General features: G+C 42.8%; 1 protein-coding gene across 5 annotated transcripts in view; it reads right to left on the bottom strand.

Moving 5' to 3' along the window:
• GRAMD2B (GRAM domain containing 2B) overlaps positions 1-24874 on the bottom strand; it is a gene marked incomplete at its 5' end in the record, with an annotated part of 103836 nt that overhangs the window by 12481 nt on the left and 66481 nt on the right. For 3 of the 5 annotated variants that reach the window (XM_079702300.1, XM_079702302.1, XM_079702304.1), the window contains 5 exons: positions 1069-1164; positions 5473-5576; positions 6707-6773; positions 8852-8963; positions 12297-12416. In XM_079702300.1, the coding sequence (XP_079558426.1) occupies positions 1069-1164; positions 5473-5576; positions 6707-6773; positions 8852-8963; positions 12297-12416 (499 nt within the window). Of the gene's footprint in view, positions 1-1068; positions 1165-5472; positions 5577-6706; positions 6774-8851; positions 8964-11414; positions 11458-12296; positions 12417-24874 lie in introns of all 5 variants that reach the window. The other 2 variants (XM_079702301.1, XM_079702303.1) reach the window with 1 other exon arrangement.

Here is a 24874-nt window from a genome sequence, read left to right on the forward strand (position 1 = left end):
GCATTAGACAGACTGGGTTGCAAATTTTGGCTCTGTTACCAAGTGGGTGACACTGGGCAAACTCTTAGTTTCAGTTTCCTTAACAATCCCCATCCCTTACAGTATGGTAGTGTGGAATAAACATGTAAATATAAGGAAAGCATTTTGTGTACGCCTGGCAAGAAGCACCTGATGCTTGTTAGCCATTCGTGTTAAAAAAAAATCTAGAAACAGATATTAACATATTTCCTAGCTCATCAGAATAGCCTCTTTTAATCTTTCCTTCTTTCTCCTTCCCCCTTTAAGTTATTCAGTATGATTAGAAATGAAATGTAGCTTTTATGCTTTCATAAAAATAGTAGGTAAAATATTAAAAAAGAATTTCAAGTGAAACATGAGTAACCAAACCACTCTACTCTCTCTCTTGCCAAGGCGAAACACACATCGCTCTCCATACAAATATTTCAGGTTGCCCATGTCTGGGGTAGCCCAACAGTCAATGACAGCTCCGGAACTTCTCTGTTGAAGAGGGGTAGTTAAGGCAACCTGGAGGCAAAGAGGGCCTAGGAACTGGTCCTCAAGCTGAACTTGAATAGCAAGCCCAAGTTTTACATCTTTAGGTTGGCTCTGGGGAGGCACCAATGGAGGTTATGGGGAGGCTGGCCAACCCCGCCCCAGGGACTCCTCACATCACCCTGCCTCACCCTGTGAATAAGGTGGTGGTGATGGTGGCGTTTTAAATAATAATAAAGAAATGAAATATATCCCTGTAGCCTGACCTGACCTAATAGATGTTAGGGAAAAGGAAGTTGGGAAAGAATTTTACTTTCTTTGACTTTGGTCAAGTAAGTATAATGAAGTCAGCAGGAAATTCAAAATTGGCAACTATTACATTAGAATAAATCACCTTGTCAGGGCAAACAACACTACACAAATGTCTAAAGGCTGTGATTTCAAAAATTAGTCTTACAGAGTAACTCCTAATTCATGGTATTATGGTTCAGGGTCTTGGTCCTCCGCAAGAAGCCCCTAAGGCAATGAAACCCAGAGTAGGACAAAGCAGGGTGCCCGCACCCGCTGCGTACTCACCCTGTCTGTGACTGTCGCTATAATCAGGGCATTTGGCACCAGAAGGGCAGTTTTGGTTTTCTTTATCAGGGTTACCGAGAAAGCCGGAATAGAGATCTGAAACAGAATCACTGAGTTAACATGGGTTCAGGCTTCACAGAGCAGCACTCCAAATCTTCATGTTAAAGGAAAAATAAAAAAAGATAAAATCAGCAGCAAGCTCTCCAGCCTCCACGAAGAAAAGTGAATCTTAGAAGAGTGTCACCGAGATCTCAACGTGGTATTTACAAAGCTGGAGGATAAATCTGGATCATCAAGTCTACAGAAGGGTTTGGTGGGAAACCTGGGACATGCGAATAGAATGCAAAATGTACAGCCATTTTAAAGGTAATCCCAAGGCTCTAAAGAAGTTACATGCCTGTGGTCATCTACTCTGAGCTCATCTCCACACACCCTGCTCTTTTCTGTCCTTAGGGAAAAAGGCTGAAAAGCACTGGTATAGTAGACCCATTTTTTTTTTTTTTTTTTTTTTTTTTTTTTTTTTTTTTTTGTGGTATGCGGGCCTCTCACTGTTGTGGCCTCTCCCGTTGCGGAGCACAGGCTCCGGACGCGCAGGCTCAGCAGCCATGGCTCACGGGCCCAGCCGCTCCGCGGCACATGGGATCCTCCCAGACCGGGGCACGAACCCGTATCCCCTGCATCGGCAGGCGGACTCCCAACCACTGCGCCACCAGGGAGGCCCGTAGACCCATTTTTGAACAGGAAGTCTGGGGCCTGAATTCTCAGTTCTATTACTATCCACATGACTTATTCAACCTTGTAAGTTATCCTTTCTTGGCCTTGGTTTCCTGACTTATAAAATAGAGACAGTCTTACCTATTTCCCAGGATTTTCTGTGGATTAAATGAGATAATAGATGGAAAATGCCTAGCAGTCAATAAAAATGTCATTCATTTCCTCATCTGTCTCATAAAAAAGAGGATGGGTGAAATACAAGCACTCTTGAGTTCTTTTCTGGCTCAAACAATAAAGAATAACAACAATGACAATTACAGCAGCTACCATTATCAATACCTATTTACCAGATGACAATTATATTTAAATATGACAGTCCTATAATGTAGACATTCTAAGAGATAAGGATGTTTGTTTAGAGAGGTATATGACTTTCTCAAGGTCATAAATAAGTTACAAAGATAGAATTTGAACCAATCTGATCCAAAATAGGGGTTCTTTTTCATACAAGGTACTGCAAGAATGTACCAGATGCTGCGAAGAACAGTAGATGTTCCTGTTATTTTTATGTTACAGCCCTTCAACCAGGTTTGATCTCAAAGGAAAATGGATCACATCACTTTGATCCCTGAAAAGAGAGTCACCCCCACTCCTGGTAAAAAGAAGAGGGCCTGAATCCCTCCACAGGTGCACACACTCACATGAACATACATTTTGTAAAAATGCTTCACATATTCTGAAAGAGATCAACAAGGTCAGTGGGGAAGAGGAGGGGCTTATGTTAGTACTGCCAGCTTGAAGGACCAAAACTAAGCTTTCAATTTTCTTACATTTTAATTTAGAACTTTTGCGTTCATATTTAGGTTTATGAGACGGAGTTGTTCTACTGCCCCTCCAAGTTCCTGATGGGAAGACTATGAAGAATGAGGGGCTAATCTAAATTAGACACTAAAGAAAAAAGACTATTTTGCCAAAGAACTCTACCCATGAAACTTTTGAAGTTGGGGAGATAATTCAGAAGTGATAAATTGGGATTACTTTGGAAAAAAGAATTTAAGATCTTCCAAGATAGATGATGATATAAAAATGAGCCTAATTGGGCTTCCCTGGTGGCACAGTGGTTGAGAGTCCGCCTGCCGATGCAGGGGACACGGGTTCGTGCCCTGGTCCGGGAGGATCCCACATGCCACGGAGTGGCTGGGCCTGTGAGCCATGGCCACTGAGCCTGCGCGGCCGGAGCCTGTGCTCCGCAACGGGAGAGGCCACAACAGTGAGAGGCCCGCGTACTGCAAAAAAAAATGCCTAATTTCGTTTCTCAGCAGCAACACAAACACACAGTGATAAGGGGCTATAAATTTGGATTTTTGCAGAATGTAAGGCACGGAACACCCTTAAGAAGGAGTTTCACTCAATTGCTTCATGAGTATAAGTGACAACTAGATAACATTTGAAAAATAAAGCATGAATCACTTCTCTGTTTGAGCCTAGATGCAATGTGATACATGCCTTTAATTTTACTAGCATCTAAAAATACACACAGGCTGAGGAAAAGGTTCTGATTAAGGTTACACTTTAGGGTGCTTAGAAAATTCCCCTTCCTAGAGCAGATTGCTTGTTTGCTTTTAGTTCACATTGGATCATGCTGGACCAAGGTCTGTTGGCAGTGAGCAAATTCTGCCGCAGAGCTGAAGCCCACATCTCCTTGACGCCATCCTCAGTGGGTAAGGAATGTGCAAGTCACTATCATGGTTCTTATCTTCCCACCCCCTCTTTTCTCTTAGATTAGATACAGCATGTGCAAAAGCAATCCCACATGTCCTTGTCTTTAAAAAGCCAGGTCACTCCTTTTAGCTTTTTTTGGTCAGTTCTTTCTTAGGTAGAGATAGGATTTTGAAACCATTGCTAGAATCATATTAGCTTGAAGTTACTTACTGGCTTTGTGAATTCCCCATCCTTTAACAAAGGCTAATTTTTTTTTTAAATTATTTATTTATTTTTTGCCTGTGTTGGGTCTTCATTGCTGCGTGTGGGCTTTCTCTAGTTGCGGTGAGCGTGGGCTACTCTTCATTGCGGTGCGCGGGCTTCTCATTGTCGTGACTTCTCTTGTTGTGGAGCATGGGCTGTAGGCATGCGGGCTTCAGTAGTTGCAGCACACGGGCTCAGTAGATGTGGCTCGCGGGCTCTAGAGCTCAGGCTCAGTAGTTGTGGCGCACGGGCTTAGTTACTCCACGGCATGTGGGATCTTCCTGGTCCAGGGCTTGAACCCGTGTCCCCTGCATTGGCAGGCGGATTCTTAACCACTGCGCCACCAGGGAAGTCCAAGGCTAATTCTTTGTTCACTACTGTTTTCAACCCCTGCTGCTTTGGTCAGAGGTGTTGGCTCTCTCTATTCCTGAGAATTGTCTTTATCCCATGGAATTGGAGATCAGTACTACCCAGTTCCCTTCCCCACTCCATGAACAAGTGCTTATAATCCAGAAATCTAGAAATACGGTGCATTTATAAGACTGCCAGTGGCTTTAGGGAGAATATTTAAATAAAACGTATCTACCAGTCAAAACAAAAGGAGTTTTTAATCAGCAACTTCAAGAGTATAGAAGCTGCTTATTCATAATCACGAATCAGAATGACTAAAAACTCACTGAGGGCTTCCCTGGTGGCGCAGTGGTTGAGAATCCGCCTGCCGATGCAGGGGACACGGGTTCGTGCCCCAGTCCGGGAAGATCCCACATGCTGTGGAGCGGCTGGGCCCACGAGCCATGGCCACTGAGCCTGCGCTTCCGGAGCCTGTGCTCCGCAACGGGAGAGGCCACAACAGTGAGAGGCCTGTGTACCGCAAAAAAAAAACAAAAAACAAAAAAAAAACTCACCGAGGTCATGCAAACCCCAGGTGTTTCTCTGACACTTTGTTCTGGTGGCCTGACTGAACTGTGTGATGTGACATCACAGCTCAAAGGGAAAGAATGTCAGTGGGATGGAATTAGTTTTTCCCTTCTCATGCCAAAGTCCCAAGGGCCTCGTTTTAGAAGGCGGTGCCCTGGGAAAACTGCCAACTTCTTCAGGCTATTCTTCCTAATGGTTCAGGTATCATGGGCCTCTGCTCCCCAAAATCTGTGTTTAGTGAGAAGGAAAAGATGTCCGTGTTCAACGGGGATTGTGGGTATGTGACTCCCCCAGACTAGGCCTAAAATGCTCCAAATCCTGCTCATTTTGTGCTGGTGACAAAGTGAGCTCTAATAAGTATCTTATTTATAGGCCTGTTTGCCTAGATATCTGATGGTAACTGTGTGAATATGGTGTAAAATTCAAATTTCTTTAAAGAATTGTTTTGGGTTTAATGTATGTCTTTGAAACAAATTATGACACATTCTCCATATGAAGAACTTTAAGAGTGTACTGGTGACATCTCGGTAAAAAGGATTTAAGGTAGGATTGTGGGAGATATATATATATATATGTATATATATATAAGGAAATGAATGAGAGAGTGCTGTTTAGGGAAAAAGGGAAGTTCGTGTTATCTAGAGGCATTTAGAACCTGTAGTATTTGGAACTATAGTAAAGGAAACTTGGTATAAAGGAATAATAATGACACAAATATTTATAGACATTGCTACATTTAAAACAATTAATAGTCACAATATGTAAGAAAATGCAGGATTAGCTTTCTTTTTGAAAAATTATACCAACCTTAGTGTCTTTTCCAAAGACCTTGGAATGAAAACAAATCCAGTTTTCTGATACAAAGAGCTTCCCTTGGTATAATATTTCTTTCTGTAGAGCACAGGTAAAACCTGGGAAAATATATACAGGTATAACATTATTTAGAATTTCCATTTAAAATGAAAATTGTGTATATATGTTGGTGACTCAGAGATGGGCAGAGATAATACACTCACATGCTCAAAAGATCTCTCACCTCTTTTTCAGTCATCTTTAGTGAAATAAAGCTATGGAGATGAGAGTTTGTTTTTTAATTCCAAGTCTTACAAACTTCAGTATAAACATCAAAATAGAAAGGCAAGGGGCTTCCCTGGTGGTGCAGTGGTTGAGAGTCCGCCTGCCGATGCAGGGGACACGGGTTCGTGCCCCGGTCCGGGAAGATCCCACATGCCGCGGAGCGGCTGGGCCCGTGAGCCATGGCCGCTGAGCCTGCGCTCCGCAACGGGAGAGGCCACAACAGTGAGAGGCCTGCGTACCGCAAAAAAAAAAAAGGAAAGGCAAGTCTATCATTGCAGATGAGGGGTCAAGAATGATGTTGCAAAAATCTCCTCTTTGGGAAGGTGTGTCATCCTTGTGCTAATGTTGGCACTGCCGCCCTTTCTTCCCTGGGATGGTCACTAATGACTCCTTTTGAAATAGATGGTCTCATTGTGGGGAGAGCACATGACCCACACCTTCCTGTTTGGAGATGGTGGGAGGAAGCCAGCATGCTGCCTTAGCATTTGTGTACTGAGGGAAGCTGGAATGGAACCCTGGGCGCCAGATGCGCTCAGCGGAGCGGAGCAGGTGCTGAACGTCGTGCTGGGCCAGGTGTTTAGGTGTGACCACTGAGCCCTGCACAGCACAGGGGTTGACATGTCTGTCCACCTAGGTCTGTGTTGTCTTCTTCTAGTGGCCTCTCTTGCTCTGGTCTTGTTATCTTAAAACAAAGCACTATCCAATCACAACACATTTCAGCAGTGAGTATGCAAGGCGAGGACATTCTGGAATCCCCTTGGATGGTTCCATATCACGTGGAGGAGGTCACTTTCCCATTCTACTCCCTTATCTTTCAAGGTGCTGGGTGAAAGCTGAGTGAGGTCCGTGTTATTGTTACATCATGACTTTCAGAAAGCTATTCCCCTTGGTGATTCAGTCCTCAGACTCTTTCTCCCCCCAAACCAATTAGCATCTTTTCAAAGTCAACCAAGTCAGAACTTACTTTGCCTCAGGGGTTCCTCAGTGGGGACATCCAGAAACAGCTTGTGGAAGTGCATGTTTGCTTTGTCCTACAAGTATGACAAAACACAGGCATCACCGCTCTTGTTCTTCTTCTCAAACATCACGAATTTTAACTTCAATGTAAATTATGTAACAAATCTCCCCACCCTTAATAGAGAATCTTAAGAGTTCATTCTCCCTGATCTTATAGTCTCCAACACAACCCTTCAGTGAAAAACAGTGGAAGGCAGGGCACAAAGGTTTCATTTTCCAACAAGATTAGTGACTTGCTGACTGGACATATATATATATCTATAATCGTGAAGTAGCTGGTGATCAGCCTTCTGCAGAAGTGGCTGGACAAAGATGCCCCCAATAAGAAATGAGATAAACTTCTAAGAAATCTCACCAGGTAGTGGATCCCAGGGCACTAAAGTTCCCAGTGAGTACTCTCAGAAGAGGGTAGTGGTTAAAAGCCCTGTATCAGATTACCCTGAGTTTAAGTTTTAGCTGCACCTCTTCTGTGGCATGTGATCCTGGCCTAGTTACTTAACCTCTCTGGGCCAGTTTTCTCTTCTGTGCCAGTAGCTGCCTCAGAGGGATGCGTAAGGCTTAAATGGGGTAATACATCTCCAGGACTGGCTACCCGGTTTGTCACTGTGACTGTTACTGTTGTGAAGGCATTTCCTTAACCAGTGTCAGGGGGAGGTGACAAGTAGGATTTCACACAAAGTACTTAACTCTCCAGGGCTGTAGAAGGCCCAAGAATCTGAAATGCTGCAAATCACTTCATTTTCGTCTGTTTCCAGTTGTGACAACAATGTATAGACAGCAATTTACAGTTTGTAAAATGCTTTCACAAAACACCACTCCCAGCCCCACAGTAACCTGGGAACTGATGTCAGTTCAGGACCCTGTGCCTCAGGGATTCTGAGCGACTTAACTGGCTCCACACAGCTACTAAGAGGTAGGACTGGGTCCTCCATCCACAGCACCACTTTTCTTCAAAAGCCTCCTAGCAGGCAGAGTCTTATGAGTGGAACAGAGAGATACCACAAGTTGGCCCTTGATGATGCATTATCCAAACTAGGAGTAGTCTCAATGGCAGCAATGGCCCTACTATTGCCATAAAGAAGAGCTTCAGACAGGTCATGCGTATGACAGATGGTCCCCTCAAGTCAACTCGTTTATAGATGAACACCTCACATAAAGTAGGTTAGCTCATGCTGCTTCCTTGGAGTACATCTTGCATCCAGAAAGTTTCCTTGATTAAAGCTAGGTGTTCTATCAGGGCTTTGCCGAGATCTTCTTTTTAATGGCTACAGTGAGCATTGGTTGCATGCTTGATTTAAAAATATCCTGGGCCATGGAGTCTTCAAAAATGTGAAATTAATAAAAATAAAAATTTTAAAAAGGTAGGGACTGATCTAAATTAAAGGTGACATGACAAATAAATGCAATGCATGGTTCAACTGGATTCTAGAGAGGGGGAGCAAAAAATCTTTATAAAGGACATTCACTACTGGGACAATTGTAGAAATCGAAAATGGATTTTATATTAGTAATATTTTTGCATATTTACTATTTAGTTAAATTTCTTGGGTGAGCCAACAGTTTCTTGTTCTAGTTCTTAGGAGATACATATTCAAGTATTTTAGGAGTGAAGTGTCAAAAAGCCCCAAACTGTTGGCCCCAGTAAGTATGTCATACTCTATGACACAGAACTGGGCTTTGTTACCCATCTGGGTGTATTTTGAAGCAGACCCCAAATTGCTTCCAAAGAAGAATCATGACGCTGTTCCCAGGTTTTCCTCCTCTGTGTGCAGTTGGGAAGCCTTCTATTCACACAGGTGCCTTATCACACTCTTTAATTGTAGTGCAAGGATGTCACACCTCTCCTGGTCTCCGCTAATTATTAGACAAGCGCATGACTCTCAGTAGTCACTGCCCCTCTGCATGTGCTGCATGGTCAGCTGTGAAATATAATGTTGATGAAAGCTCGCCCGAGGGAACTGCAGCCGGTCCTTTCTTCCTGATTCTCTAAAATCTTTGCCTACCTTAGTCCTGACCCTTGGGTTCCCTCTTCCTATTGGCTTCAATGCTTCTGTCGCCCTCTGAGACAATACACATTTCATTCCCAAATTACCTGGCTGGAAGATGAGAACTTTTTCCTTTCAATCTTAGGGTCATTCTTGCTTTCTGTTTTACAGTCGTTCTTCTCACTTGCTAAAGAGGCACCATCAAAACTGGATTTCGACCTGAGGAAAGAAAATCCAAGAAGTCTGTAAGATGAATTTTTTACGCTACCATTAATTGTATACAGTGTAATACATCTTGATTATTATACCAGCTCACAAGAAAGCCTGACATTGATTTTTCTCTTCTAGACATCGATAATCCCTCAGGACTCTAAGGACATGGTGTTGGGAGACGGGGTGATTCCAGCAGGCGGGATCCCAAACTGAAGAAACTGTACCTTATGGAAGGGAGAAGTATTGATTGAGCTGTGAAAGTAATTATATCATCTCAAAAGTATTTTAAGCAGTATAAAGAGGAGTACTGGAGGCTGATTATTGAAACTGCAGCTATAGTTCAATCCAGAATTCTGTGAATACTTAACAAGTGTTAATTGAGTGAGGCGTGATGTTAAATGCCTCAGGGCACACAAGACAGTCCTTATCCTTAAGGAGCCTGTGCGCATATCAAGCATCTTTTTATTTTTATTTATTTATTTTTTTACATCTTTATTGGAGTATAATTGCTTTACAATGGTGTGTTAGTTTCTGCTTTATAACAAAGTGAATCAGTTATACATATACATATGTTCCCATATCTCCTCCCTCTTGCGTCTCCCTCCCTCCCACCCTCCCTATCAAACATCTTTTTAAAAAGGCAGTACATGATGTAGCATCAAAACAATACATATCATAGGCGTTAGGAGGCGGTATAGAGACAGTTAAGTCCAACAGGAGGTAAGAGAAGAGACCAGCAGGTCAGTGAGGGTTTAATACACTGGGCCTAACAGGATGAGCAGGAATTGGGTATGGGGAAAAGAGAGACAGAACATCCCAGAGTGGGAAAATAGAAGTGAAATCAGGATAAAAAAAGAACACGTTTGGAAGTCCTTCCTTTGTTCTCATAAGGGCAGAGGTCAGAGCTCCCGGATTTCTTTCCCAAGGTGATTCTAGTCCTGGCTCTTCATTTGAGTAGAATTTGCATCTTCAACTGTACAGCGAAACCCAGCTATTTCAAAGTGGAATGCATGCATGATTTTTAGAGGTATATACATGAAAAAATTTTGTGATACAATTATGTAGATTTTTTTCTGTTTATTGGGGGAAAAAAATGGCACATGAAATTCATGATTCCACGATAGGATTCTTTAGAATGAGGCTCAGTTAAAATAATGTTTGGTTCAAAGTGAATTTAAGAAGACTCTTAAGCAATTTGGGTGGCATATGGGTGTGACAGAGGGACAGAAATGAAGTTAGAGAGACTTTGGACTCTGGCTTTCTCAGCTGCGAAGAGACTATGTGATGTCCCAGGCCTCTGCTGCCCGCAACAGTTTTGAGTCCACAGTGCTCAAACCAGAGGCAAAATATCTCTCATCAATTCAAGGCACAGAGATTTGGATTCAGTTACTGGCCATTGAACCAATTCACAGATATAAATTTCTTTAGAATTCTAGGAATTACTTTAAAAAAAAAACTATGAGTAGACATTTGTACTCTACTTGAAAATAAAATTGTTTTTACAAATGTCAAATTACCTATTATTTATACTAGCCACTAATTTGAATTTATCACCTCTACTGATTCAAATTAATAAATGTTAATGGTACTGTCAAGGCAATGATCAGACCTTTTGCAGAACTATGGACTATAAGCAAATGTGACAAAAGGGCAGCTGTACCCTTGATGATTTCAAGAGGCACAAGCAGAAGGTCTTGTCTGCACAGCATTGGCTCTGAGGTAGGGGTGGGAGGCATGCTTATTTACATGCATTATTTCTTTGTGTCTTTTCAACTGTGTTAGTCTCACTTCATACAGATGACTATGAGCAGGACCTGAAACCTAGTGCAAAACATTTTTATTCAAAAATTCAGAATTGCCAGACAGTGAGAGCAGAGCCTTCAACCAAGCGCAGGACTCTCTGCAGCTACGCAGATAACACATTTGAGCTGGTGAAGCTGAACAAGCATGCCCTCATGATGTGTGTTATTCTCATCTGAAGCCTGGGGAAAGTGGAGTTACACGTGCAGTGCATTCAGAGCGCCTGCAGTAGCCAGCCAATAGTGGTGAAAGATACAAGAAACAACAGGCTTGGTGCCTTTGTTTGGTGAGTGAGGCAGGATGCTCTGACAGGAAACAGCTATAGAAATAACGGTTAAAAGTGAGATGCATCGGGCTTCCCTGGTGGCGCAGTGGTTGGGAGTCTGCCTGCCGATGCAGGGGACACGGGTTCATGCCCCGGTCCGGGAGAATCCCACATGACGCGGAGCGGCTGGGCCTGTGGGCCATGGCCGCTGAGCCTGCGCGTCCAGAGCCTGTGCTCCGCAGCAGGAGAGGCCACAGCAGTGAGAGGCCCGCGTATCACAAAAAAAAAAAAAAAAAAGTGAGATGCATCAAAACAGTCATGCAGAAAAGATGGAGACAGAATTGGGAGTGATAGTCAGAACAGAAAAATCTGGGGGCACAGTGAAGACTTATGCTTGGTCCTGAGTGAGGTATAGATTTGCAGAGAAGGCGTGGGCTGGGTAGCCAGGAAGGAAGGGAAAAGCAGGAGTTATTTAATCATCCTGTAGCAGAGGACAAAAGACGTAGAAGGTAGCAGTTCTGACAGTTCTAATACGGGGAGGAGAGCTATTACTCCTCCACTTGGTGTGGATAAATGGCCACAGTTACCTGTAATTGATCACTGACTTAACCATTCTCTTTTAAGGGCAGAAAAGCAACTTGAAGTTCCTACTTCTTCCTTCCATGTGAAAGAAAGCACATAATTGGTGCCCCTGAGAGTGACGGGGACCAGAGCTCCACATCTCAAACCGCCTGTCCCCTCACAGCCCCACGACCAAACTGAGCCCAGCTTCCAGCACCGGCCCCAGGAAATGGGCAGCCCAGGGAGATGTGCACACCCCGCCCGGGGATCCCAGGCAGGGTTTCCCTCTGCTGTTTTCCGTGGCTGCCAGGAAAGTGAGACAGCAGGTGTGCACACCCACAGGCCGAGCAGACAATCCAACTTGGGCGGCCTCATCAGCAACCCTGGCAGCCTTTCCAGGTGCTTCTAACTCCATGCCAGAGAGGGGCCCACCCCAGCTTTATCATGTAGCAAAATCAGTGCTTTCAGAAATTCTGCAGAAGGCTGGAGTGGGAAGGAGAAGAGAGGCTGGTGGGAAGAGCTGAGGAAGGAAGGCAGGTGCCAGTGCCTGGATATCAAGGAAAAACACCCCACTTCTTTCTCAGGGGTGTCACCTGCTTGTAGGAGATCTTCACTCTTAACCACCACCATAAAACTAGAAGCACCAGCTCCTCCCAGCAACCCCTCCTCCCCGAAAGGCCAAAAGAACAGAGAGAGTCAAGGTGAGGACTCACCGCAGGGAAATGATTCTCTTCTGGTCTGCGGACTCGGCCTCGGTGGACAGAGCAGGGGACAGGGCTGCTGGTGACCTGCAGACCTTCTTTTTCTCCTCCACACCATTCTCAGCCTCTGAGCTGGAGAAAACACTTCACCTTAGATATCCAGAGTGGGGAGGAGGGAAAAACGATGACGTGACCTCGCTTTCTGGAGAGTGCAATGATCTTCAATGCCCGGGACTGGCTGAAGTCAACAAGGACAGCGGTACCCTTTCCATCCCTCCATTCTACCCCCTCAGCTGGTGCCCCAGCGGGTGGAGCTCCGGGTCATGCCTGCTTCAGATACACGTGCAGGTTTATGTGCAGGTAAATGTCTGACCTTGCAGGGACTCGCCGGCTCCTGGGTATGCGGCCCGTGGGCCCTGTGCTTCTTGGCTCTGCCCAGCCCAGCGTGGAGGTGGAAGATCACCCAGAGGCTGGGAGGGCCCCTGACCTGTGCACGAGCTCACGTGCAGCCTCCTGCCAGCTGTGAGCCTTTCTGCTGGGCGCTCTCACCCCGTTTGTTTGCACTTACGTCACTTATCATCTTTTGTTGTAGTTATATAGGTCCTGGTTTGGGTACTTGCTAATTTCACCAAGCGCTTTTCTCAGCAATTACACTCTCTAATCCACACCACCACCCAGGCTAGGTGGGAATTATTACTCCCATTTCACAGACTAGGAATCTGAGGCTCTCACATAGTGAATTTCTTGCCCGAGTTTGCAGAACTAGTACCTGTCTGAGTTGGGATTCAAACTCAGGTCTGTCCATCCGGGAGGCCTTTGTGTACATGCCCGTTCTCATACTTTCTTTCTTCGCATCCATCCACCCCCCAGCCACGCATCTATCCTCCGAGCCCTCTTACTAGCTCTTCAGTGTGGGAGCCCCAGGCTGGGGAGAAGAATCTCATTGATTTTTATACTGACCACGAGGTCTAGGATAGTGCTGGTATATAATCCCACTCAGCAGGCTTTTGGAAAACTAGGTCTGACCTTGGTGAGAAAGGGTGTAGAGGGGACAGTACGTCGGAGGGTCAGCACGCTGGACCGTTAACAGATGGAGGATGGCCAGTGCGGGGGACACAGGTGAGCTCCCTCAGTCTCGGGATCAGGGGAAACCACTTCAACATGGGAGGAGAGTTAGGAATGTGGCCAGGGAGAACACAAGGTGGTAGCATGGATCAGACCTTCTTTGGTGTCAGCCTGCACAGCAGAGGACTCACAAAACATACTTCTAGACCGTGAGAACTCCACGGTGGCTGAGTGTAAAGAAAGACAGCATTGCTGTGACAGTTTAGCTAATTTTAATCCTAACTTACCACCCATTTGGTATCTTCACCAGCAAAAAACCTCGCAGGCAGGAAATGTTATTGGTTACTTGAACCTTTGTGGTTGCTTGCTTACCACTTTTCACAGCGCATGGAAATTCCAGCCCACATTGGGAGTCCTATTGTCGTGTCAAGATCAAAACCAGGTATGTCTGACAAGGTATCCAAGTAATAATCTCTACGAGTGGTTGATACTCTCATTCTGCATTTCTCTTTTTCTTGGTAGGTTAACATCTGAGGACATAGGCCCAACCTTCTATTTCTTCAGTTCTTTTCAAAGTACTTAAAGCACTTATGTACATTAAAAGGACTCAGTCCATAACTGAATTGCATTATGTGATAAAAGGTACATGGAAAGCCTTGAAACATTAAAATGAAAACATTGCTTTGGTTTAAAATAGAAGATTTATTTTAATATCAAGTTTAATTTATGGACTCCAAGAATTTTAGAACTGTTAAGGGCCCTTTGAGCACATCCCTGCCTTTTCCCTCTATCCCCCAAGACACACACATGACTCCTATTCTTCAAAAGCATAAGAAATTCACTCAAGTGAACTTATTTACAAAACAGAAACAGACTCACAGACATAGAAAATAAACTTACAGTTACCAAAGGGGATAGCAGTGGGGGCAGAGGGGTGGGTGGTGGAGATAAATTAGGAGTTTGGGATTAACAGATTCACACTACTATACATAAAATAAACAACACGCACCTACTGTACAGCACAGGAAACTATGTTCGGTATCTTGTAATAACCTATAATGGAAAAGAATCTGAAAAAGCACACATATACGTGTGTGTGTATTATATATATATATCTCTCTGAATCACTTTGCTGTACACCCGAATCTAACACAACACTGTAAATTAACTATACTTCAAGAAAAAAAAAGTTATAAAAAAAAGTAAATCAGAAAATCTCTTCAAAAAGTTTCCATAGGAGCCTTCATAGAAATGGGATACGGTGAGGACTGAGCTAACAATGGGAGTGTGCTTAGCTTTAATATGGATTGATTAGATTTAACAGTGTTAAGTGGCACAACCTTGTAAAAGTGATACTACAATTTGCATTTATTTCTAATGGGCCTCTGGCTAGACTTTGGGGTTGGCTGGGATCAGAGCCAGTTTGTTCTTAAGTTGAATTCATTCTGATGCTTGACAATCCTCCACCCCCTTGTCCATTGGAGCCCTACTTCTAAAGGTCAGTACACCATCTACTTGACACCCAACTAACACCTAACACCTGCCTAACACCATACACAAAAATAAACTCAAAATGGATTAAAGCCCTAAATGGAAGACCAGACACTATAAAACTCTTAGAGGAAAACATAGGAAAAAGTCTTTGACATAAACCACAGCAAGATCTTTTTTTACCCCCCCCCCCAGAGTAATGAAAATAAAAACAAAATAAACAAATGGGACCTAATTAAACTTAAAAGCTTTTGCACAGCAAAGGAAACGATAAACAAGACAAAAAGACAACCCTCAGAATGGGAGAAAATAATTGCAAAGGAAGCAACAAAGGATTAATCTCCAAAATATACAAACAGCTCATGGAGCTCAGTATCAAAGAAACAAACAACCCAATCAAAAAATGGGCAGAAGACCTAAATAGACATGTCTCCAAGGAGGACATACAGATGGCCAAGGGGCACATGAAAGGATGCTCAATGTCACTAATTATTAGAGGAATGCACATCAAAACTACAGTGAGTTATCACCTCACAGCAGTCAGAATGGCCATCATCAAAAATCTACAAACAACAAATGCTGGAGAGGGTGTGGAGAAAAGGGAACCCTTCTACACTGTTGGTGGGAATGTAAACTGATACAGCCACTATATAGGACAGTATGGAGGTTCCTTAAAAAACTAAAAATAGAATTACCATATGACACAGCAACGCCCCTACTGGGCATATACCCTGAGAAAACCATAACTCAGAAGGACACATGTACCCCAGTGTTCACTGCAGCACTATTTACAATAGCCAAGACATGGAAATAACCTAAATGTCCACAGACAGATGAATGGATAAAGAAGATGTTGCACATATATACAATGGAATATTAGCCATAAAAAGGAACGAAATTGGGTCATTTGTAGAGATGTGGATGGACCTACAGTCTGTCATACAGAGTGAAATAAGCCAGAAAGAGAAAAACAAATATCGTATATTAACGTGTATATGTGGAATCTAGAAAAATGGCACAGATGAACCTACTTGCAGGGCAGGAATAGAGATGTAGATGTAGAGAATGGACATGGGGACACAGGGTGGGAAGGTGAGGGTGGGCCGAATTGGGAGATTAGGATTGACATACATACACTACCATGCATAAAATAGATAGCTAGTGGGTACATGCTATAAAGCACAGGAAGCTCAGCTCGGTGCTCTGTGATGACCTAGATGGGTGGGATGCGGGGGGGGAGGGGGGCAGGAGGGAGGGGATATAGGTATGCATGTAGTTGATTCACTTAATTGTACAGCAGAAACGAACACAACATTGTAAAGCAATTATACTCCAATTAAAAAAAAGAAGCTCTAAAGGAAAAAACAGGCATGCTTTTACATAAGTTACTGTCCTTGGTAGATTAAGAAGGTTAAAGGAAAATGGATGTAACTTTTCTTGAATAAATTTGGCTTATTAGATTTTGATATTAAAAAAAAAAAGAGTAAGCTCTAAGGGAAGATTGTCAATATTCTGAGTGGCAAGAAAAGCCACGGTCATTTTGTCTTTGCACTTTAGATGTCGAAATCTTCCTGTGGAACATAGCCACATCTAGATAAATATGAGTTTTTTCTTCTATTAAAATTATTTCCAATGTCTATCAAAATAATTTCTTCTACAGAATGTTTCTGACCCATAGTAGCCTGTAAAGCATGTATTTGGACTAATATTTGCAAAAGTAAATAGGTTTTTCAAAACAACAAAAAAAAGTTTCCACAAACCAGTCAAGTAAATTGAATACAATAAACCAAAAAAAAAGAAAAAGAAATCCACTCAAATGAACTTATTTACAAAACAGAAACAGACTCACAGACAGAAAATAAACTTATGGTTACCAAAGGGGATAGCAGTGGGGGCAGAGGGGTGGGTGGTGGAGATAAATTAGGAGTTTGGGATTAACAGATTCACACTATATATAAAATAGATAAACAACACGGACCTACTGTATAGCATAGGGAACTATATTCAATATCTTATAATAACCTATAACGGAAAAGAATCTGAAAAAGTACATATATATATCTGAATCACTTTGCTGTACACCTGAAACGAATACAACACTGTAAATTAACTACTTCAAGGGAAAAAAATGGTTAAAAAAAAGTAAATCAGAAAATCTCTTCAACAAGTTTCCACAAACTAGTCAAGTAAATTGAAATACAATAAACCACAAAAGAAAAAGAAATCCACTCGAGTCCCTCTTTAAGTAGGGAGATGAAGTGTGTATGGAACTTCAATAATCCACCTCAGCATTCATTCAAATATTTACGGAATTCTATGCTATGCAGGGTCAGATTCAGACTTAGAGGCAGCATGGTAACTGTCCTGCACAGCACCCGTGAAGACTCAGAAAGAGCCATGCCCGGCCAGAAGCACTCATAAAAAGGTGCTGTCTGTCTGGATGTAGCCCTACTGACATAGGACTTGGCAGAGAAATGGTGCCCCTTGCTCTGGGCAGACAGAGCCCAGCACCAAGGAGCAGAGGAAGCGAAGTGGCTGGATTTCAGCCCCTCCTTGCCCCGCCCTTCCTGGCCAGGCACTTGTGTGCAGTGCTGGGCACTCAGCCCTCACCAAGTGGGTGGTCCTGATGCAGCGCCCCTAGCTTAGCACTGACAAGATTACAGAGCCTGCCTCTATCTAGGTCAACCCACGCACGCAATGCCTTTCAATGACAGAGCATTCAGGTATGTGCAGATTAAAATGACTTCATTCTTTTTTTTTTACATCTTTACTGGAGTATAATTGCTTTACAATGGTGTGTTAGTTTCTGCTTTATAACAAAGTGAATCAGTTATACACATACATATGTTCCCATATCTCTTACGTCTTGCGTCTCCCTCCCTCCCGCCTTCCCTATGGTGGTCACAAAGCACCGAGCTGATCTCCCTGTGCTATGCGGCTGCTTCCCCCTAGCTATCTATTTTACGTTTGGTAGTGTGTATGTGTCCATGCCTCTCTCTCACTTTGTCACAGCTTACCCTTCCCCCTCCCCATATCCTCAAGTCCATTTTCTAGTAGGTCTGTGTCTTAATTCCCATCTTGCTCCTAGGTTCTTCATGACATTTTTTTTCTTAGATTCCATATAGATGTGTTAGTATACGGTATTTGTCTTTCTCTTTCTGACTTACTTTACTCTGTATGACAGACTCTAGGTCCACCCACCTCACTACAAATAACCAATTTAATTTCTTTTTATGGCTGAGTAATATTCCATTGTATATATGTGCCACATCTTCTTTATCCATTCATCCAATGATGTACAGAGTCTCCACCCTTCTCTTCCCTAGACTGGCTCCTGGTCTCCAGCACTGGTTCTGCCCTGGAAAGCCCTCCCCAGCGGGCACAAGCTCCACAGAGCCTCCCATCCCATCACCTCAGCTCTGCTGCTGCTGGTTCTATAACTCACTAGGCCCCTCATCAATTAATGATCCAACTACGAGAAGGAGGGAACTTCTGTTTTTTCCACAGCACCCAGCTCAGCATTTTGCTCAGTGTGGTCATTTATCAGTGTTGACTGATGTGGGATTAATTCTGCAGCATCCAAAACAGAAGTGAAATTCATCAATGGGCCAATTCAACTTTAGGTTTTTGTTTACTCAAAGATGTTACGGAACTCAAGCAACTTAAATTCCCAACACAGGCGAGATGATTCCTACACCCCTACCACGGAGGTCTTGTTGGCAACAAACTGAAACTGCTAGAATCCGAAGAGCAGAGACTCACCTGTGTTTGAGTGAGGAGAGCATAGGAGAAGAAACAGACAACTTTTGCAAGGCCTCTCAGTAACTTTAAAGTTACTGGCAGTGAAGCTGAACTCTCATTGACAAGGGAGATGAAATAACAGATCTCACTTAAGTCATGAAAATAAATCAACTTGGGGGCTTCCCTGGTGGCGCAGTGGTTAAGAATCCGCCTGCCAATGCAGGGGACACGGGTTCGAGCCTTGGTCCGGGAAGATCCCACATGCCAGGAGCAACTAAGCCCATGAGCCACAACTACTGAGCCTGCGCTCTAGAGCCTGCGAGCCACAGCTACTGAGCCCACACGCCTAGAGCCCGTGCTCCACAACAAGAGAAGCCAACGCAATGAGAAGTCCGTGCACTGCAACGAAGAGTAACCCCTGCTCGCCGCAGCTAGAGACAGCCTGCTCACAGCAACAAAGACCCAACGCAGCCAAAAATAAATAAGTAAAATAAATAAATTTATTTTAAAAAATGAGTGACAGTTTTAAGGAAGCACAGAAGCAGCAGAAGATGCTGGGAACACGGGATCCACCTTCACTTGGCTTTGGCAGGTTATTTCTTCTCCTATCTCCAACCCAATGTAAGCATCAGTTATGGGCCCTGAAAGCTTCTAAGTAGGAATTTCAGAGCAGTGAGATAGACACACTTATACCAACCAAGCCTGACTTTACCAACTAGGCAACAGCATTTTTATTACCAGCTAGGAAGTGCTGGTTTCAACAAGACACTGCCACACACTGTTGCACCACAATCTATAAATAAAAAACAGGTTGGACGATCCCTATCAACAGTCCAATACTCCTCACTTCCTAGACCTCATTAGTCTGATGATGACTTGATTCAGATTTCACAATTTTTCAGAATTAGAATTCTTACATGGGGTCAACTATCAGTCCTCCTGAAAAGAGTCTGAGTTGGAGTAAACTCAACACTCCTCTGTTCTGTCATATCCATCTCCCAGGCCCTTTGCCTCTCCTGCTGAAGATGTGTTGTACTCAGGCATCATCACATGTAAGTGATAATTAGGTTCTATCTCAGGTGAGTGAATAAGCTGTATTTCAGGTAAATGCAAACAAGTGCCTCGCTGTGGTTCAGTCCAGGAAGCTGTGCTCCTTCCTAGTTACAGTGATAAACCTGTGCTTGTCTACCTTCAAGTTAAATTAGTCTAAGCTTAGGCATCAAAAAGGTCACTAAACTCCTTTATGGTAGTACCAGTGAGATAGTTTTACACCCACTATCATTTAAAAAACTCCCTGATTATCATTACTCAAAACCACAGTCTTGACCAACAAAGGTTAAGAAGTGACTTGAAGATAGGATATGTTTCACCAGAGGATCCCCAGAAGATAAAATCCTAGAAATGGGATGGAAACCCTGTACTGAAACTAGGCTGCACCTGGACTCGCCAAGATCTGTAGCCTGAAAGACTCTTGTTTTTGGTGTGCTGCCCACTTGGTGGCTCCCTGGCTGGCAGGCAAGGGTGGCAATACTTGGGAAGCTGACAGATGGGCTATAGGGACAGAGGAGGACTCTGGGGGCTGCTGGGCAGCAGCCATAGTAGAAACAGAGACAACGTAGTCACCAAAAGCAGGAAGCAGAATGGGGTGCAAAAGGTGCAGGAATTGGTGATAGAGACCAGGACCTCTCCAAGACCCCTAAGCCTCTCCAACTGCAAAGTCAACTCAGTCTCCCAACTAGATTTTTCTAAATCAGGAAGAACAGTCTTTCATTTACAATTCTGATATAAGTGTATCTTTGGAAACTTTACATTGTATTTCTTGATCTACATATTTATTTCTGAATAGGTACTAGAAGCACAACAACACAATTCAAAAGTTACAAACGGAAAAACAAATCTCCCTTCTACCCACCCCTGTTTTATGCTGGCCCTGTTTCTCTCCAGAGGCACCTACTGTTCCCAGCTCCTGTGTGTACTTCCAGGGAGTCTGAATGCATATGAGTGTATTTTTTAAGCACAAGTGATAGCATGTTATTCTAGACACCCCCTGCCCCCTTTTTTGAAACTAACTTGGTGCTCTTTCCCTATTAGTACCCATAGAGCTTCCTCGTTCTTTTTAATGACTGCATAGAGTTCCACTGTAATGGCTTACATAATTTAACCAGTTCCTTATTGATCGGCATTTAGGTGATTTCAGTCTTATCACAAATATAGACAACACTGCAAAGAATGTCCTTATGTGACATATGTCCTTATGTTTTATTATGTGTGAATATATCCCTAGGATAACTTCCTGGAAATGGAACTGCTGTGTTAAAATGTACACAAATTAAAGAAAAATTTATAGTAATTGCCAAATTGCCTTTAGTAAAAGGTTTTGTGACCCACACCCATAATATGTAGCAGTGTTTACACATTCTTACTAAAGTGTTACACTTAAAAAACAATTCAGGGACTCCCCTGGTGGTCCAGTGGTAAAGAATCCACCTTCCAATGCAGGGGACATGGATTCGATCCCTGGTCGGGGAACTAAGATCCCACATCTTGTGGGGCAACTAAGCCCGCGCGCCACAACTACTGAGCTCTCAACTAGAGAGCCCATGCGCTCTGGAGCCTGTGCACCACAACTAGAAAGAGAAAACCCGTACGCCACAACTAGAGAGAAGCCCACGCGCTGCAACTAAAGAGAAACCCGAGCAGACGGCGAGCCGTAATGAAAAAGATCCTGTGTGCGGCGACTAAGTCCCGGTGCAGCAAAAAATAAGTAAATAAATAAAAGGAAAAAATAAATGAAATAAATATTTTTAAAACCCCAAAAAACAATTCAGAGTGCTTAGCAGAGTACCTAGCACATAGAATAACAATTTAACCAATGATTAGTGTTAAACTTTTTGATCTCTACAAATCTAAGAGGTAAAAAAAAAGTCCCATTATAGTTTTGATTTACATCTCTCTCCTGATGAGTAAGGTTGAGTGTATTTTCATATATTTGAGTGTTTTTTATATCCTGTTTTGTAAATTAGCTGTTTGTATGTACATTTTGCCAATTTTTCTAATGGGTTGCTGATTGAAACATTTAGGGAAAACAATTCTTATAACTGCATCACCAATTCTTGGCAATATCTTAGAATTGACTTTTTAAATAAATAAACATTTAGAAAAGTTAAATGGATATTAGGGCCTAGCGTAATGTTAAAATAAAATGTTAATGACAAATTAAGTTTCTCTTTTTTCTTGATAGGCTTACTGGCAGATTTTTTAAAAAAGGAATGCCGAAAACACAGTATTCTTTGGTTTTGTCAAAACCTGTGATGAAAACCCAACAGGCTTCCCAGTCCAGGATGGAGAACAGGAGCACAGATGTTTGCCTCTCCTTTCCAAGGCCTGTTAAGATGAGGATTTATAAAAGAAGTAGTAATCCTGCTTACAATTATGGTGGGAAACCATCAACAGAAGAGTAATTTCCCCAAATTTCTGAAAAATGGAAAGTAGAAAGTAAAGTAAATATTAACTCATGCAGCAAAGCAGAGAAAGCTGTATTTCAGAATTTGGGTATAAGTGGAAGATAAAGAGAATACTGATCTGTTTGACAGAGTCCAATAAGGTGCTATAGGAGGAGGATGTAAGAAGTTGCCGAACACATTAGACTAAATTAAAGGTGTGTGTGTGAGAAATTTCTGCCCACCTCTCACCTTGCCCACACCCCCATCCTCAAGACACAAATGGCAGACAGTCAGCTACTTAGCTTGTGAGGAAAACATATCAGAAGGGTTGTCAATTAAAAAACTGAATAAGTTAGCTGCAGAAAATCAGGGTACCTAAGAAGGGGGCTGGAACGCCAGAGTAAATCCCTTCTCTTCCTTCCATTTTGAATAAAGTGGTCCCAAGCTAAGTACCAACTCCCTATTCATATTCTTCCCAAACTACTCTAATCCCTTATTTTTTCCCTCTAGTCCCTCATTCTTAAATATGAAATGACAGCAAAGGATTGCCAGACCCCTTGAAGAAAATCTGAAGTCTTAAAGAAAAGACCAAGATAAACTAACAAGAAAGTAAAACCCTTAGAAAATTGACTTCAGAAAACAGAAGAAAACAAACAAGCAAACAAGAAAAACAAAAACCCCAAACCTTCTAATTAATATCTTCAGAAAGAAGATAGAACTCCTAAAACAGATCACAATATTATGGAGAAGGAAACCTTCCTTGACTCCTCAGTTCTCTCAGAGTCCGAATCCCTAACAGCCTTCAAGGCACTTCGTGACCTGCCCTGTCTGCCCCACCTCATCCCTCTGACCCCCTTTTCTCACTCCACGCTCCCACAAGAAAATCTGTGCACTGGCTATTCCCTCTGCCTGGAACGCTGTTGCCCCCATGAAGCCACGTGGCTCTCTCCCTCTTTTCCTTCGAGTCTTTACTTAAGTATTACCTTCTCAACGAGACCTATTTATTTAATCAAAGGGTTGGAAAATAGCATCAAGATACAGAAATTCAAAAGAGAGAAAAAGTAAGAGGGAAACACAAGACATGTTGAAGCCAGGCACTTTTTTTTTTAAACATCTTTATTGGAGTATAATTGCTTTACAATGGTGTGTTGGTTTCTACTTTATAACAAAGTGAATCAGTTATACATATACATATGTTCCCATATCTCTTCCCTCTTGCATCTCCCTCCCTTCTACCCTCCCTATCCCACCCCTCTAGGTGGTCACAAACCACCATAAGCCAGGCACTTTTATATCAAATGAGTAGGAATTCTAAACAGGAAAAAAAGGAGAAGTTATTATTAAAGAAAACATAGGAGTGGTAAAAAGGTGAAAGAAGGGCAGAGGTTACTAATTTCTTATTCTAAAAAGTTGGGAGTCAAATTAACTTAACAAGAGATTTAGGTCAACGTGTTATTTAAAGAGGCAAATGTATGAAAATAGGAAGGAGAAAGAGTGATATGCCTATTTAAAATAGGGAGGAGGAAGAGAGGGAAGCAGGGCGTTAGTGTAAGTGAGTTGACTCTTATGCTCCATTAAAACAGGAAGTTGAGACAGAAAGTTTAGAATTAGCAAGAAAGAGCAGGATGCATACATTTTTATAGATAATGAAGTACCACTACCACTAAAATCAGGCATAGTTAAAAGCTATTGGGGGGGGGCAGGTGAAAAACCTAGCGTTTTGTTTTTTTCTGGAGTAAAGCAGCAGAAAGAAGCAAATTAAATTGTTGTGAAGTTTGATTCCTAATGAGAAAGGGCCGCTTTTAGACTTCATTTGGTTGGCAGTAGGGATTAATTGAAGATTTTTAGACAGAAGGAATGAAATGATGAGGATGAGATATTATTCAGTGTCCACCTCTTCCTGTACCTACATCACGAGAGGCTTGATGAGATATGTGCTCCTGGAGGGTTACACTCGCATCAGTGTATAAGAATGGGGATGGGCTGGGATGGAGACTAGAGACAGAAAATGCAGAGGCAGATGTGGGGAGGAGTTTGAAGGCAAGAAGCAGACACGGCACTGGAGAGATAATCCAGAGATAACACCAGAATGGGTGGGAGAGCAAGCATTGGAGAGCAACATCCAAGATAACCCAAAGGTTATCTGGGGAATGGAGATTAGCACCACCATGAATAGTTACAGGGAACACAAGAGGAAATGTAGTTTGTTGGGAGGGACTTTGCAAATCTAGTTTGAGATATAATAGACATATATTGTTAGCAGGTAAAAAACTGTATTTGAAAACCAAAAGAGCCCAAAGAATAACAACAAAAAGATACTGTCCTTGCAGAGGAAGGGCTCTGCCAGTTGGAAACGATTTCTGTTGAGTCCCAAGACATTGCTATAGCAGAGAGCAGTGCCTAAATCTCAGCTGCAATACCAGGGCTGGAGGAATGGCTTAGCACAGCCATCAGTGGCCCCAATATTCCCCTTTAACCTGGTCCCACGAACAATCATGTGATTCATTTCTACCTTCTTTATATCAACTCCCAATTCTGTTTTCCTAAATCATTGCTTTTCCTTCAAAGCCTAAGGCAACTCACGTAACTCCAAAGAGTATTCAAATATCAGGATTCTGATTCTGAAGGGACAGAATCCCAACTCAAACTGGTTTATGTTTTTTTTTTTCTTTCTTTCTTTTTTTTTTTTAATAAAAACCACCCACAAGGGCTTCTGTCACTGCTTTAAGATGAAGTCAACAGCAGAGAACAGCTGCAGCTGCAGACGTGTCCCCTCAACATCGGGAACATTCAGCAGTGGTCTCCAGGGTCTCCCTCTCCAAGTCCTCTGGGACAATCAATGCCCCCATT

Source organism: Hyperoodon ampullatus (assembly GCF_949752795.1).
Source record: "Hyperoodon ampullatus genome assembly, chromosome: 4".
Taxonomy (NCBI): domain Eukaryota; kingdom Metazoa; phylum Chordata; class Mammalia; order Artiodactyla; family Ziphiidae; genus Hyperoodon; species Hyperoodon ampullatus.